Source organism: Aulonocara sp. 'chitande type north' Nkhata Bay, linkage group LG17 (assembly GCF_057382095.1).
Source record: "Aulonocara sp. 'chitande type north' Nkhata Bay isolate Kocher_YH1m ecotype deep benthic linkage group LG17, A_spYH_male_GT1.1, whole genome shotgun sequence".
Lineage (NCBI taxonomy): Eukaryota > Metazoa > Chordata > Actinopteri > Cichliformes > Cichlidae > Aulonocara > Aulonocara sp. 'chitande type north' Nkhata Bay.
Window position 1 is genome coordinate 1,458,826 of NC_141360.1, and position 13,395 is coordinate 1,472,220.

The 13,395-nt window shown below is 45.5% G+C and overlaps 1 protein-coding gene across 2 annotated transcripts in view; it reads left to right on the forward strand.

Annotated features, from left to right (window-relative positions):
* Positions 1–13,367, forward strand: part of mkln1 (muskelin 1, intracellular mediator containing kelch motifs) — a 32,629-nt gene extending 19,262 nt beyond the window's left edge. For both annotated transcript variants that reach the window (XM_086268706.1, XM_086268707.1), the window contains exons 11-18: positions 940–1,161; positions 1,248–1,377; positions 3,711–3,858; positions 5,332–5,446; positions 6,066–6,205; positions 6,838–6,940; positions 8,197–8,251; positions 9,145–13,367. In XM_086268706.1, the coding sequence (XP_086124832.1) occupies positions 940–1,161; positions 1,248–1,377; positions 3,711–3,858; positions 5,332–5,446; positions 6,066–6,205; positions 6,838–6,940; positions 8,197–8,251; positions 9,145–9,266 (1,035 nt within the window). In that variant the 3' untranslated portion in view covers positions 9,267–13,367. The remainder of the gene's footprint in view (positions 1–939; positions 1,162–1,247; positions 1,378–3,710; positions 3,859–5,331; positions 5,447–6,065; positions 6,206–6,837; positions 6,941–8,196; positions 8,252–9,144) is intronic.
* The last annotated feature ends 28 nt before the right edge of the window (positions 13,368–13,395 follow it).

The window sequence follows — 13,395 nt, forward strand, 5'->3', positions numbered from 1 at the left end:
CCAAAAGCAGCTCTAAGATGTCACCTTAGGGTTGGGGTGAAACTAAGGCAGATGTTTGTCACTTTGGACCAGGGCTGTTGCTGGCGACCAAGAAACGTTCAGGCATCAAGTTAAACTTGAAAACCAAGAGCATTTTAAACCATTTTCCACATTCTTGCTGCTTCACAGCGCAGCACCTCACATCCTGCATTATCAACAGCACATGTTCTACTAAAATATGATATGAAAGTGTGTTACTACAGAAGAGCTTAACTTATTATTAAAATATACCAAATATAGATCTGAATCCATCCATTTGCTCCCACTTATTTTGAAGTTGGATCTTGGGTGCAGCAGGAAGCCCAGACTTCCCTCTGGGCCCTCCTCCTCCTGGGAAACATCGCCTAGGCCAGTCGATAGGTGTAATCTCTCCAGCGTCTCCTCCCAGTAGGACGTGCTGGGCCTGAACGCCTTACCCAGGAGTTGACAGCCTTAGCTGTCTCCTCCTGATGTGGAGGAGTAGCACTAATAGAGAGCCCATCTCATTCTGATGGTGTTAACAAAAATATCAGCCTATTAACGGATTAGTTTTTTTAAACAACGATGCGCCATCTGGTGGCAGATGTCTGCATAACATTTAGGACAATAATTGACCAGCATTGGGCATCAAATTTAAATTTCAACAGTTAGTTAAACGACTCGTAAGAACAGCAACGAGCAATCGAGTAGTCGTGTAGTCGCACACATCCCCACTTTGGACATTTGTTAGGCAGAATGATTTTAAAGCTGAGTCGTGTCCAAGAAAACACAAGGCAGTTAAAAAGCTTCAACTCAAAAAAACAAATGGAGAAAATGTAATGAAGGAAGCTTTGCTTTAATCTGAAGCATTTAAATCAAAGTAAATTAGTTTCAGCTCAGAGATGCATTTTTATTAACAGTGACAAACTGCTCTTCCTGCAGATGTGCATGGACTCTGAGAAGCACATGATCTACACGTTTGGCGGTCGGATCCTGACGTGTAATGGAAGCGTGGATGACAGCCGGACGTCGGAGCCGCAGTTCAGCGGCCTGTACGCCTACCACTGCCAACTGGGGACGTGGAGCCTCCTGCGGGAGGACTCGTGCAACGCTGGCCCAGAGGATGTTCAGTCCCGTATCGGGCACTGCATGCTCTTCCACACTGTGAGTGCGTCATTGGATCTATTTCTGAGGACAATCCCGTCAGCGACTGACTTTAATGTCGGCCATTATTTCTGTTTCTTCGCCAGAGGAACCGCTGCCTCTACGTGTTTGGTGGTCAGAGGTCAAAGACGTACCTCAATGATTTCTTCAGTTACGATGTGGATGGAGATCACGTAGAAATCATATCTGATGGCACCAAGAAAGACTCTGGGATGGGTAAGAACATCTCATATTGGATGATGAGGTCCACTGGTTTATAGAGCTGCACACAGGGAGAGACGACACAGATTAAGCTATCAGTAACAACAAATACAGGTGGCCTGTAATCATCGTAGCGTATTTTCAGACCTCATCAGTTTTTTACACTGCCGGGTTTCAAAAGTGGTGATTTAGATTTTAGTGGTGTCGACTCGGTTCACTTGAACAGCGTAGCTGGTACCAGGTATTATACTGAGAAACCCTGAAAACCAAGTTGAGCCGAGGAACCGTTGGAAAAGGAGCATTCGCTGTTTTCTATTAGAGGAATCACAGATCCTGTATTCAGGGCAGTGCTCTACTTTAAGGGTTTGTCCCGACCCTGAAAACGAGGCGCTACTGAACACATCCCTGGAAACAAATATCACCCTTTTATTAAACTAGCTCGCTAGCTTCAGTTCTGAAACGTATTGATAAATTCATACTAAAAACCTACAGCTTTGTTTGAGAGCACTCCTCTCGTGGTAGATATTCATTTGCACGTTTGTGGTAGCTGCCTCGTAGTCTTCTGGGCTCTGTTTGACTCAGCTACATTAACAATATGATAAAATGATCGAGGCTAATAGATTCTGTGAGCTATCAGAACAGAGATGACGATTGTCTGGTTAAGGAGCTCCTCCACTCTTCAGACACTTCCTGCCAGATCGACTAAAATGTCTGCTACAGTCTCAGCTTCACCTCAAAGCCAGTATAAATAGACCTTGTCTACCCACCACTTACCTCTGTCTTACCCTGCTGGAGCTATCATCAAATCTGTATGATTTGATGAAAAATGTGAGCAGGAAAGAACCGAAAGGATTTGATTATGAAGCCAAACACGTCTCATGTTGATGTGAGCTCAGCACTGAAACGCCAGCTTGTCCTGTTGTGCTGACTGGTAACTGTCGACTATAACAGATGTAGTTTGCAGGGTGAAGCTAACACATTCGGTTCTTGAAGTTGTTGGAGGTTTTTTGTTTGTTTGGTTGGGGTTTTTTTGAGGGTGGTGCAGGCAGGTCGTGTTGGTTTGTGTGTTTGCTGATGTTTGTTGAGCTGATAGAAACTTTGCATTTACGATGACCTGACAAACAGAAAACGTCACTCCCTTCATGCACGCTCCTCTTCGGTATCGCCAACTAGATGCTGAACTGCAGTCACAACATATGCACATCTGCACTTCTTCCAGTGTTGTGCCAAAACTCCAAACCGGCCGACCCCTGACTGCGACTCTTCATCTGTGTTTGTGTGACATCCGCTGCTGATTCGTACCTGAACACACCTGCCTTTCATAAGGCCCAGTGACCTGAAAGAAGTCCAGTCAAAAGCCAAAGTATACGAGCCTGTTTAAGGAGTACAAAGTACAGATATGTGTTTAAAAATTTAAGGAACAAAGGTATAAATAACTTATATTATTACTACTCATTGACCCAGTATTGGCTCCCCTCACAAAGCTTTACAGTCTGTTGCTCTGTCGGAAATATCATTAATAATTCATTAAACACACATTTGTTGAGTCGATCAGTTGAATTTCACACATTTAAATGGTAATTTTCCAGAAATGAAATCAGCACCACAGCATCTCATCCTGAGTCAGCTGAGTGCTGAGCTGTCAGCAGCTTATTTCATGCTCTGCCCATCGTGTGGACGTTTCAGGGAGGGAAAAGCAGCCGTGCTGACAGTGGAGTCACGATTCCATGTTGCTGCTGTGAGCTGAGCTGTGGCTACTGTTTCTACTGGACATTTGCGCTGCATTAGATTGACCTGCCAGCGTCATAACGTGTGAACGTTTTGTTATAGCTGACCCAGAACTCCGCATTTGTGGTTTTAATTGAATTCCTGATTTTATGAAATGGCGCAGTATGAAGATGTAAACGATGTGTGCTTCAGGCCTGCAGGCAGACTCGAGCTCCTCGTTAGGATTTCATATCATAACCGTGCACAGTTCCTCCTGTGCTTCGCTCTAATCATTGATCTGCAGAGACCCCGCCCCCGTGCTGTTTTAACCTGGCTCGATCCTTTAGCCCGCTGTAATCGTAGAAGATCAACCGTGTGTGTTGGGATGTCTGATCACACCGAGCTGCATTTGCATGCTGTTCATTGTTTCTTTCTGTGTCAGTCCTTGTTGCCATGGTGCTCGTTGCTATGTTATCGAGTAGTTTTCTTTGATGGCCCCTAACGCTGCCGCTTTCTTTCATTTTGTGGAGACAGAAGTTTTGCTATTATCAGCTTGAAACCCTGACCTGATTTAGCTAAATCAGACCTGCAGGTAAATGTGTTTGTCTTTGACCGTCTGTTTGCTCCGCTTGTGTATGCAGTGCCGATGACGGGCTTCACCCAGAGAGCCACCATCGACCCTGAACTCAACGAGATCCATGTCCTGTCCGGCCTCAGTAAAGACAAGGACAAACGCGAGGAAAATGTGCGCAACTCCTTCTGGATCTACGACATCGCCCGCAACAACTGGTAGGAGACGGAGAGATAAACACTCGCTTCGTCCTACTAAAAACTTCCTCTGATCATAACCACAACAACACTCACAGGAAGTACTTTCACACACCAGCTCTTTGTAGCCAAGATGTTCACCACAACACACAGCAGAGCATGCATGCAAACACTACTCGCATGCGCTTCGCACTCAACATTTCTATACAAATGTCAGCACTGCAGAGTATTTCACGACCTCTCCACACACAGCGCTGGTAATCCCTGAGAGGTGTGTGTGTGCGTGCGCGCGTGTGTGTGTGTGTGTGTGTGTGTGTGTGTGTGTGTGTGTGTGTGTGTGTGTGTGTGTGCGCGCGTGTGTGTGCGCGTGTGCGTGCGTGCGTGCATGCGCGTGCGTGAGTGTGTGCGCGTGTGTGCGTGCGCGTGTGTGTGTGTGCGTGTGTGAGTGTGTGCGCGTGCGTGCGTGAGTGTGTGCGCGTGTGTGCGTGCGCGTGTGTGCGTGTGTGTGTGTGTGAGTGTGTGCGCGCGTGCGCGTGTGTGTGTGCGCGTGCGTGCGTGTGTGCGCGTGTGTGTGTGCGCGTGTGTGCGTGCGTGTGCGTGCGTGTGTGTGTGTGTGTGTGTGTGTGTGTGTGTGTGTGTGCGTGCGCGTCCGTGTGTGTGTGTGCGTGCGCGTCCGTGTGTGTGTGTGTGTGTGTGTGTGCGTGCGCGTCCGTGTGTGTGTGTGCGTGCGCGTCCGTGTGTGTGTGTGCGTGCGCGTCCGTGTGTGTGTGTGCGCGTCCGTGTGTGTGTGTGCGTGCGCGTCCGTGTGTGTGTGTGTGCGTGCGCGTCCGTGTGTGTGTGTGCGTGCGCGTCCGTGTGTGTGTGTGTGTGTGCGTGCGCGTCCGTGTGTGTGCGCGTGCGCGTCCGTGTGTGTGTGTGCGCGTGTGTGTGCGCGTCCGTGTGTGTTTGTGCGCGTGTGTGCGCGCGTGTGTGTGTGCGTGTGCGCGCGCGTGCGTGTGTGTGTGCGCGTGCGTGTGCGTGTGTGTGTGTGTGTGTGCGCGCGCGCGTGTGTGCGTGTGCGTGTGCGTGTGTGTGTGCGTGTGCGTGTGCGTGTGTGTGTGTGTGAGAACAGGCTGCAGGCCTCCGTGTTCCTGAACATTGAGTTCAGTAAATGTTCTTGTACTCTGTGTCCAGTGAAATCCTTCAGTGAGACACCTGCAGCATCGTGTGAGCGGCTCCCATCTCTTTGAGACAGCCAACTTTTAAACGTTGGGGCGTAAACATTTTTCTTAACTCGATCAAATGGTTGTTTGAGGTTTCACACTTGGCTTTATGATTCAGGTTTAGGTTGGAGTTGTGGGTTAATGTGACTGGAAGGACTTGGAAATGCAGTATTGTCAGTAATGCTTCTCACAAATGTGTGTTTGTGCTGTAACAAACAGTTGTTCCCGAGGGCTTCAGGAAGTGTTGTGTATCTTTACCGCTGATGTAAGTTGTGTGTGTGCTCCTGCTCAGGTCTTGTGTGTATAAGAACGATCAGGCAGTGAAAGAAAACCCAAGCAAGGCTCTGCAGGAGGAGGAGCCATGTCCACGCTTTGCTCACCAGCTGGTCTACGATGAGATGCACAAAGTAATGTACACTGTATTACACAAACACAGCCCAGCTCCCACTGCCCGTTCACACATCTGGCAACACGAAGCGCTTGCGTAGAATTTCAGTGCTTGCAAAGTTGAAATGTTTACAGTGAAAAAACAAAAATTCAGTTAATGATGCTTTAAACTGTTTGTAGGTCGTCCCCTTTTCCTTAATAAAGAAGGAGAATCACTATGAACAAACAACTATGTCACTTGCAGAATTTAGATTTGCGCAGCTTGACTGAAGTCCAGCATTTTTCCCTTTGACATTCTGACCGATGTTAACCTAACAACAAGTCTGACCTTTTTTTATTTTAAGTGCTTCAAACTGTATTGTAAAAGTGAGACTTCCTGTGTAAACAGACAGCAGGTAAATGTGAAGGAAGTGTGGATTAACAGTGGAGTGGAACGAAGCCTAGTACAGGCCTGGTTCGTTTGCATCGGGCCTACAGCTCGATCAGATCAACACGTATTTTAGAAGCTAAATTCAGATGAGAGCGGTGTGTTTTATTCATACGGCAGACACCAACAGGCAGATTTATCTTGTGCACATATCTAAAACATACTAAAGAGTGAATGATAAATGTATCTTATCCTTGTTTGTGTGTGTGCAGGTGCATTACTTGTTTGGGGGAAACCCCGGGAAGTCTTGTTCTCCTAAGATGCGCCTGGATGACTTTTGGTCCCTCAAACTGTGTCGGCCCTCCAAGGAATACCTGCTCCGCCACTGCAGATACCTCATCAGAAAATACAGGTCTGTGCCTTTAAAAGCTACCAGCAGCCAGCAGTGTAGTCTATACCCTGAACCCTTTACCTTGGAGCAGTAATGCTCAGTAAGTATTCCACCTCTAAAGTGAACCGTTTATCAAGTTTAACGTGGAATCTTCTGGATTTCTCTCACGATCTAAATGATTTTATTATTGAGATTCTTCTTCTACTTTCATATTATTTCTTACTTCACATATAAGCTGTTTCTCACTCCCAGCCGGCTGCAGCAGAGAGCTGCCTCTTCATGAGCCCAGCACTCCTGGGGGCTTCTTCTTGTTAAAGAGTTTTTTTTTCTTCCCGCTGTGATAAACTAACAATAAATATGATTTTTTTTTAAATTGCTTCATTTATAGTTATAAAGTTATAAATTGGGGCAGCTTTTGTGACTGTGGTGACATGATTTGCATACGTAAAGTTAAAAAGAGTAAGTGTAACTGTAGCAGTAGCAATGCAGAGGTGCAGATCTGTGTGAGAAGGGATGAGTACTTCCTGTCTAGCACCTTTGGGAATCTAGCATGCACTTAGTTGCTTTGCTTCTGTTGCCATCAAGTTGCCAGTAGCTGTAACTGCAGCCTCCTCTGTTGGTATTCATGCCATCACTGTGTGTTGGTTTCACAGGTTTGAAGAAAAGGCCCAGTCAGAGCCACTGAGTGCACTGAAGTATCTCCAGAACGACCTGTCTCTCACTGTAGACCACACAGACCCGGATGAGACCAAAGAGGTACAAGATTTCCCTTAAACGTCTACGTTTGTATACAATCCAGTCTTTTAATGCATTCATATATGTGCATATAATAAAACTGAGAATATTAAGTAGTGCTGTCAAAATTAACGTGTTAATATTAATCCGCCATCACGGGCAACAGGATTACAATTTTTAACACACCTGGAGTGCAGAGCGACTCAGAATCCCTGCAATGTTTCTATAAAGGCATTTCGGGCAGTTTGTCCAAGTAGAGTCAGCTGCGCACATGCGCACGGGGCAGCTGGTGTGTAGTGACGGCCAGCTGCACCAATCAACTCGATGTGGAAGATGATAAACGCGCTTCGGCCCTCTCCGTGGGAAATTTAGCATTAAAAAAATAAGAGGGAACAGTCGACCCACATAAGGTATTTTGCACGTTGTGCAAGAAGGAATTCTGTTTTCACCGAAGCGCTTCCAGCTTAAAATATCACATTGACTCGAAGCACACGTTAGCCAGGATGCTGCTAGCACTTTGGCTAACGCCTCACCCAGCTTGGACACTCGCGGAGCATCGGGGCCTCAGGAAGTCGACCTCGGACACATCGACTGACGCCACGCGGAACAAACTGCAGACCTGTTAACATCACTGAGAACCTTTACACAGCTTTGGTTCCTCGTTCAAGCACGTGAAGCCTCCCCAAGACAGACAGAGAGAGGATACATGTTTACAGAGTTTTTACATGAATGTTCAACATGTTAAGTGCGATGTTTGCCCTTTTTTCTCGAGTCTGTTTGCTCATGCAAAATGAAACGTGATTAATATAGAATAAAAATAAATGATGTTTAATCATTAATCCAAATTAATCCACAGTTCCCCTGTGATCAGTCTGCATAAACATTTTAATAGTTTGACAGCACTAATATATATATTAGTGTATACTTCCCTATTAGTATCTTGTAACTGCATAAATGTCAGTTACAAGCTTAAATATAAAGTTGAAAAAATGTAATTACAGCCAGGCTATTGATCAAGTAATTGCGATTAATCGCGATTAATCACGATCTATTGACAGCACTGCTTTAAACACTTGCTGGTTTGTGAGTAATGCAGGCGTTAAGCCTCTGCTGCAGTTGGTAGGTTGAGTCTGTGTAGACAGACGTGAGCTCAGGTGTATCCTGCCCTCATCTGCATTCAGACCGGCGCAGCACCTGCTGCAGCAGGACTCTGATCAGTGCGTTTGTTTGTTCGTTGCTGTTGAACGTTAAAGTGACGTTTGTTCTGTGTGCTTCAGTTCCAGCTGCTGCCCTCGGCGCTCTTCAAGTCCAGCTCTGACTTCATCCCTCTTGGTAAGAACCTGTTCAGAGTTCATAAAAGCTCACGCTCTGCACACATGGGAACCATCAGGTTTATAGTCTTTATAAAAGTGTGACAGAAACTGCAAGTGGAGAGGTTTTCAGAGTAAAAGTTGCACTTAATGAAACAAGTTGGTTGCAACGCTGAGGCACAACTTTTACTTTGAAGGCAAATGGTCTTCGTTTCACAGTTCCACTCCTGCGCAGAGTGCCAGTGTTTGTAGAAAAGACTCTGCCAACCAGTAGGGGTTAGGCATTTTTCCCTAGAGACGGGTGGTTACCATGGGATGGGACCATGGGTCACTGACTGGTTTACAGTGAGACTGAAGCTTTACCAGCGACTGCCATCCACCTCCAGCAGCCACTCAGTCTGTTGGATAATAATCTTTCTTTTCCCCTCGTTATTCCCGTGTCTCTGGAGAATGATTCATTGATTGTCACATGTCCCAAATGCTGGACAAGTTAATGTCACATGGTCACCAGTCATGTGTCTGCAAAACCTCAGTATTTCACTTCAGGCAGCACTTTTGTTCAGGTTGATGAAGGTGCAGGATTACCAGATATCTGTACAGCCTGTCTTCACTGCACACTGACTAAAACCAGCTTGTGACAAACGTCATCAAGAAGGTGCTGAAATGATATTTTATTGCTTCCTGTCTGTGTTTCACAAACTACATCACATAAACAAAAGAGGGCTGATGTAAAGCCATATATGTGTCTACATGATTACTTTGAGAGGTTGTGTGCTGAGGCCTGATTCTGTGCATTGAGTCTACACAGATGGTTTCCAGTCAGCATCTTCTAGACCCGGCCTGAGGAGCAGAAAGCATGGCGCTCTGCTCTGTACATGCGTCTCTGCTCACCTGCGTTTTCTTTCTCCCCCTCAGGTTTCTCAGACATAGACCAGACGTACGCTCAGCGGACACAGCTCTTCGATACGCTCGTCAACTTCTTCCCAGACAGCATGACTCCACCTAAGGGCAACTTGGTAGACCTTATCACGCTCTAGCCCCTCCCAGCCTGCCGCTCGCCACACTGCTCTGACTGAACGCCCAGCCGCACACACCGTGTGGAGACAGAGACCAGTTATTTTTCTATTCTGGAACGCCCCCTGCTGGTGGGATCACACTTCACCCACCTCCACCCCACTGATCTGCTGCTATCACGGGCTGCGTTACCATGACGATGAGGGCAGCAAACACACACACACTGCTGTCCTTGTTGAATACGTGAAATTTCTACAACAGCCTGAGGGTGTGTGTGTGCGTGTGTGTGTACACGTGTGCTTTTTTTCCTTTTGTCTTGCTGATGGAGACTGCAGGAGCCAAGCCCAGCGCATCACTTTTGTTTTTGTTTGTTTTTTGTTGTTGAAGCTAAACACAAATAATTTGCACATTTGTTTGCTGACTCTTCTTCGATCTGTGCTTTCAGAATCAACCACACATGTCCATTCACATGTTTCCATCTGAGGCCAGTTGTTAAAAAATTAAGATTGTGTTGTTTTTTTGTTGTTTCTCCTATAAAACCACATGTCAGCGTCATTTTAATGAGTTGGTAAGCTGGCTTTCCTGCAGCACCTGCCCCTATTTATGAGCGTGACGGCTGCACAGGCTGGAAAAAGTCAGCAGTTTTAAGCATCGTAGGAACAGTAGAGGAATGATTCTATGAGATAAAGTTTAATATATATATATTAAATATATAGGTATATAGGTTTTGGTTGCTATCCCTGTAAAACTGGCTGATAACAGTGAAATGATTGGCCTGTCGTTGAATTCTGAGTGGATGTACAGAATATGTAAATATACATATAGGAATTTGCTCCACGTGTCCTGGGCTTGTGTCAGGTCATGCTCTTTCTCCCCATCCTTATCAACAAATGTCAAAAACAAAAAAACATCAGGGTCCAGTCACTCTGTGGCTCCACATTTAGCAGTTACTTACTAAGGACAGTTTAAACGAGACGTGAGTGAGGTGCTGGTGCAGGTATCCACCGTGATCTTTGCAGAGCAGCTAAAGGTGTTTTCAGTTTGGCAGCATGTTCCTTCAATGGGAGGATGAAGTGCATGAAGCTCTGGTCTGATTATCAGTCAGTCACATATACGATCATGGAACTTCCAGCTTATAATCTGTGTTGAATATTAAAGTCTGGGTTATCAACTTTTCTGTACTGATAATAATTAGTGCTGTGAGCGTTAATCTCATTAAAATGACGTTAACGTCATACCTGAATTAATGCGGCAAATCTCCGAGTTAGCGTGGCTCGCCCGTGCGTGGGGCTGGACAGCACTAACCCGTTGGTGGCGTGCAGCCCAACGAGCGAGCCGCGTTAACTCGCTAACGGAGATTTGCCGCTTCAAAGCGGTTATGGCGTTAACGTGATTTCAACTGGATCAACGCTCACAGCACTAATAATAACTCAACTGGGCTACAGTTATGATCTTCATGACTAATCTCATCGTGTAACCAACGAGCTGCTGGCTCGGCCCAAGAAAATGGAGAGCAGCTTAAAAAAAGAAGCACAAACCGGTATCGCTAATTAATCTTCTGTTGACTGAGTTCCTGTGGTTGACCTGGATGTGCTGCAGTTACAGCTAGAAACGATCCCACCCTGTTCTTTAGGTTCAGCAGAGTCTGTGACATAAAAGCATGCTGATTGGTCAGGTGGCAAAATAATGTGCTGGGGTCACCTTTCCCACCTTTGTTGTCGTGAACACACACAACCTTCCTTCATCGGCTGCTGTACCTCCTGATCACACAAACACAGAAGGAGATCCTGAAGCTTCTCATTGTGCGATTAGCCTCGCTGAGGACTCCTTGGTCCACGAACAGGCGCATCTTCAGATCATGGAGACATTTGCAGTTTGTAAAATTTGATCCTCAGCTGCTTCGGATTATTTTTATTATACGCCTGAGACTTTCTTACCAACCATGTGTAACACACAGACCTGATTGTAACCTCACATACGGAAGGAAAACATTGAGCTGGGAAGTTTGGATAAAATGCTTTTGGAGGATGTCGAAGGTCCGAGTAGCTGGATATGTGTAGCAGTGTTGAAATGGACTGAAGCTGTGGCAGCTGCAGTTTCTCTGTCACCTCTGAGGGATCCGTGTTTCATGCAGGTGCTTACTCCCCATTCGCTTCCTGTTTGCCGTCTTCCCTGACTGAGTCAGACTCTCACTAATTGCATTTCACAGGAAACCTTTTCGCTTATATTTCTTCCAGTGCTTTGTTTCTGATAGCTGTGATGCAGTAGAACACTACAGACGCAGTCACACAGCTGCTGGGACTCTTGAGCACCGTCCGTCGAGCGTATGCTGTACTTGAACAGACTTCTTCCTGGGAGATTCAAAGAACGTTCGGCACAGTTTAATGAAAGAGTGGATTCTTTTACAGTCGTGTAACGCAGGCCAAATTTACGTTTCACACTCTTTCCCTCATAGTTTGAATCAAAGATGCCAACTGATTCAATCTCATTCATTGGACACATGAATTATAGATAATGCTCTTATTTTGAAATTAAAGAACCTTAAGAACGTTTCTGTTTGTTTTTATTTTTTTAATAAACTTCCATAATTGAATTTCCTGAGCTGTGGGGCTTAGTGTTGGAGAGCTGTTAGTCCGCTGATGCATCACAAATCCACGGCAGTGTTCTTGCTTCCTTTGTGCTTCAAACGTACAAAGACCTGGATTTGTCATCGCCTGCTCGATTCTTTTGTAGCTCCAAAATGTGTTTTAAAATATGAACAAATCAAATTCATTCGTAAAATGAGAGCAGTGAGTGAAATTCTAGCACACTCGACCTCCAAACAGCGTGATGATAACGTGAGCTGCATGTAACTGCTTCCATTGACTTCCTGCTGCTATGACGATGTTACTATCTTTGCCTCAGAGGATACCACACTATATCTGTGCACTACATTTGACATGTGTTGATAGAGTGATACACTCTAACAGGAAGCTTCACTTGCAACACTGTTACCAGCTTTGTAACTGTTAACATAGTCAGCATAGTTTTCTGGTTGCCTGGCAACCATAATGGTAGGACACTTCAACAAGGCGCAGTAAATGAATAATCTTAATCTGAGCACATAGCAAGTGTTTGTCCATAGGAGCGTAGCCACTGCACCACCACACAGAGATGAGTTTGGAAATGTTTGGGTGGTGTCAGGACAGCTAAGCCCCTAACTCAGCCTCACCAGTCTACACCTGGGACGAGCTATGCTGTCATGGAGGAGGAAGTGTCCATAAAGGCCAGAGGTTTTCAATGCTGTAGAGATGAACGATGGCGAGTGTGTGGAGACGGCCTCCAAACGACTACATTTTATTGGCAGTTCTTCATTGACTTGGTGCTTCAGGCTGAAAGTTGATGTTTGGTTTTACAGATTAAACAAAAGAGACAAAGATTTCGTCTTTGAGCGTTTGGACAGACCAGCCGAGCTGCTTCCCTCCACACTTTGTGTCAGCTGTTCTTTAACGATGTGTGGTTTGTAACAAATGGCCTACTGTGTGTGTGGTCACGTTAATGACCTCACAGAGGTGATCCTTTCAGTTTCTGACATCAACACACCACCTACAGGTCTCAATGTGGAATTTGTATCCAGTTATTTCAGCCAAGACTCCTCACTGTTCACCCTTTATTCCTTCTATGGAGCCTTCCCAGGATGGAGATGCTCTGTTCTATGTTCATGTGTGACTAATCTCAGACAGGTAGCAGGGATCAGCAGAAGTGGCCTAAATTTACATACTGAGGAAGTGTAACGGTTTACACTAATAAATGTTCTTTTTGTCTGCTAATCTGTTTCGGACGAGGAGAAATGTGAAGAAGTAAGAAAATGATGACATTTTGATAACATGCAGGGCTCACCACACTGGCTGTAGCGTTAGTTTTGTGTTCAAGACTAATTCAAAGCACCTTTGTAAGAACACACAATGCCAAATACGACTTTTCTTTGTCTTTCTTTGGGTGGGACTCAGGAGTTTTAAAGCTGGTACTCTATGATCAGTGAGCACTACTCTGGATTACAGTGAATGTGTAGAAAGCCTTGCAGTATTGCATTGTATGTACTGTATATAATGAATAAAGATTGTATTTTGTTCAAGTTTTCCTAACTGCCATCTTTGTGTGGTTCATTTTAAA